Source organism: Penaeus monodon, chromosome 31 (genome assembly GCF_015228065.2).
Source record: "Penaeus monodon isolate SGIC_2016 chromosome 31, NSTDA_Pmon_1, whole genome shotgun sequence".
NCBI lineage: Eukaryota > Metazoa > Arthropoda > Malacostraca > Decapoda > Penaeidae > Penaeus > Penaeus monodon.
The window spans coordinates 28,118,893-28,119,114 of NC_051416.1; the positions used below are offsets into that span (position 1 = coordinate 28,118,893).

Genomic DNA, 222 nt, shown 5'->3' on the forward strand with positions numbered 1-222 from the left:
AGACTCCAGTGTTTCCATTCGCACGGCTCTGACCTCCGTTCCCCGCAGGAGGACGAGTCGGTGCCCAACAATGACCTCGGAGAAATCCTCGTGTCCCTGACCTTCAACGACAACCTGCACCGCCTGTCCATCACCGTGTTCCAGGCCAAGGGAATCAAGGTAGGGCGTGGGTCTTGGTTTTTATTGAAACAAAATAGATATAGAATGATAATGATAATAATG

General features: G+C 50.5%; 1 protein-coding gene across 1 annotated transcript in view; it reads left to right on the forward strand.

Moving 5' to 3' along the window:
- The window catches only part of LOC119593140 (synaptotagmin-15-like), a gene marked incomplete in the record, with an annotated part of 14,197 nt that overhangs the window by 9,795 nt on the left and 4,180 nt on the right, over window positions 1–222 (forward strand). The window contains 1 exon segment of the mRNA XM_037942104.1: window positions 49–159. Within this exon segment, the coding sequence (XP_037798032.1) occupies window positions 49–159 (111 nt within the window).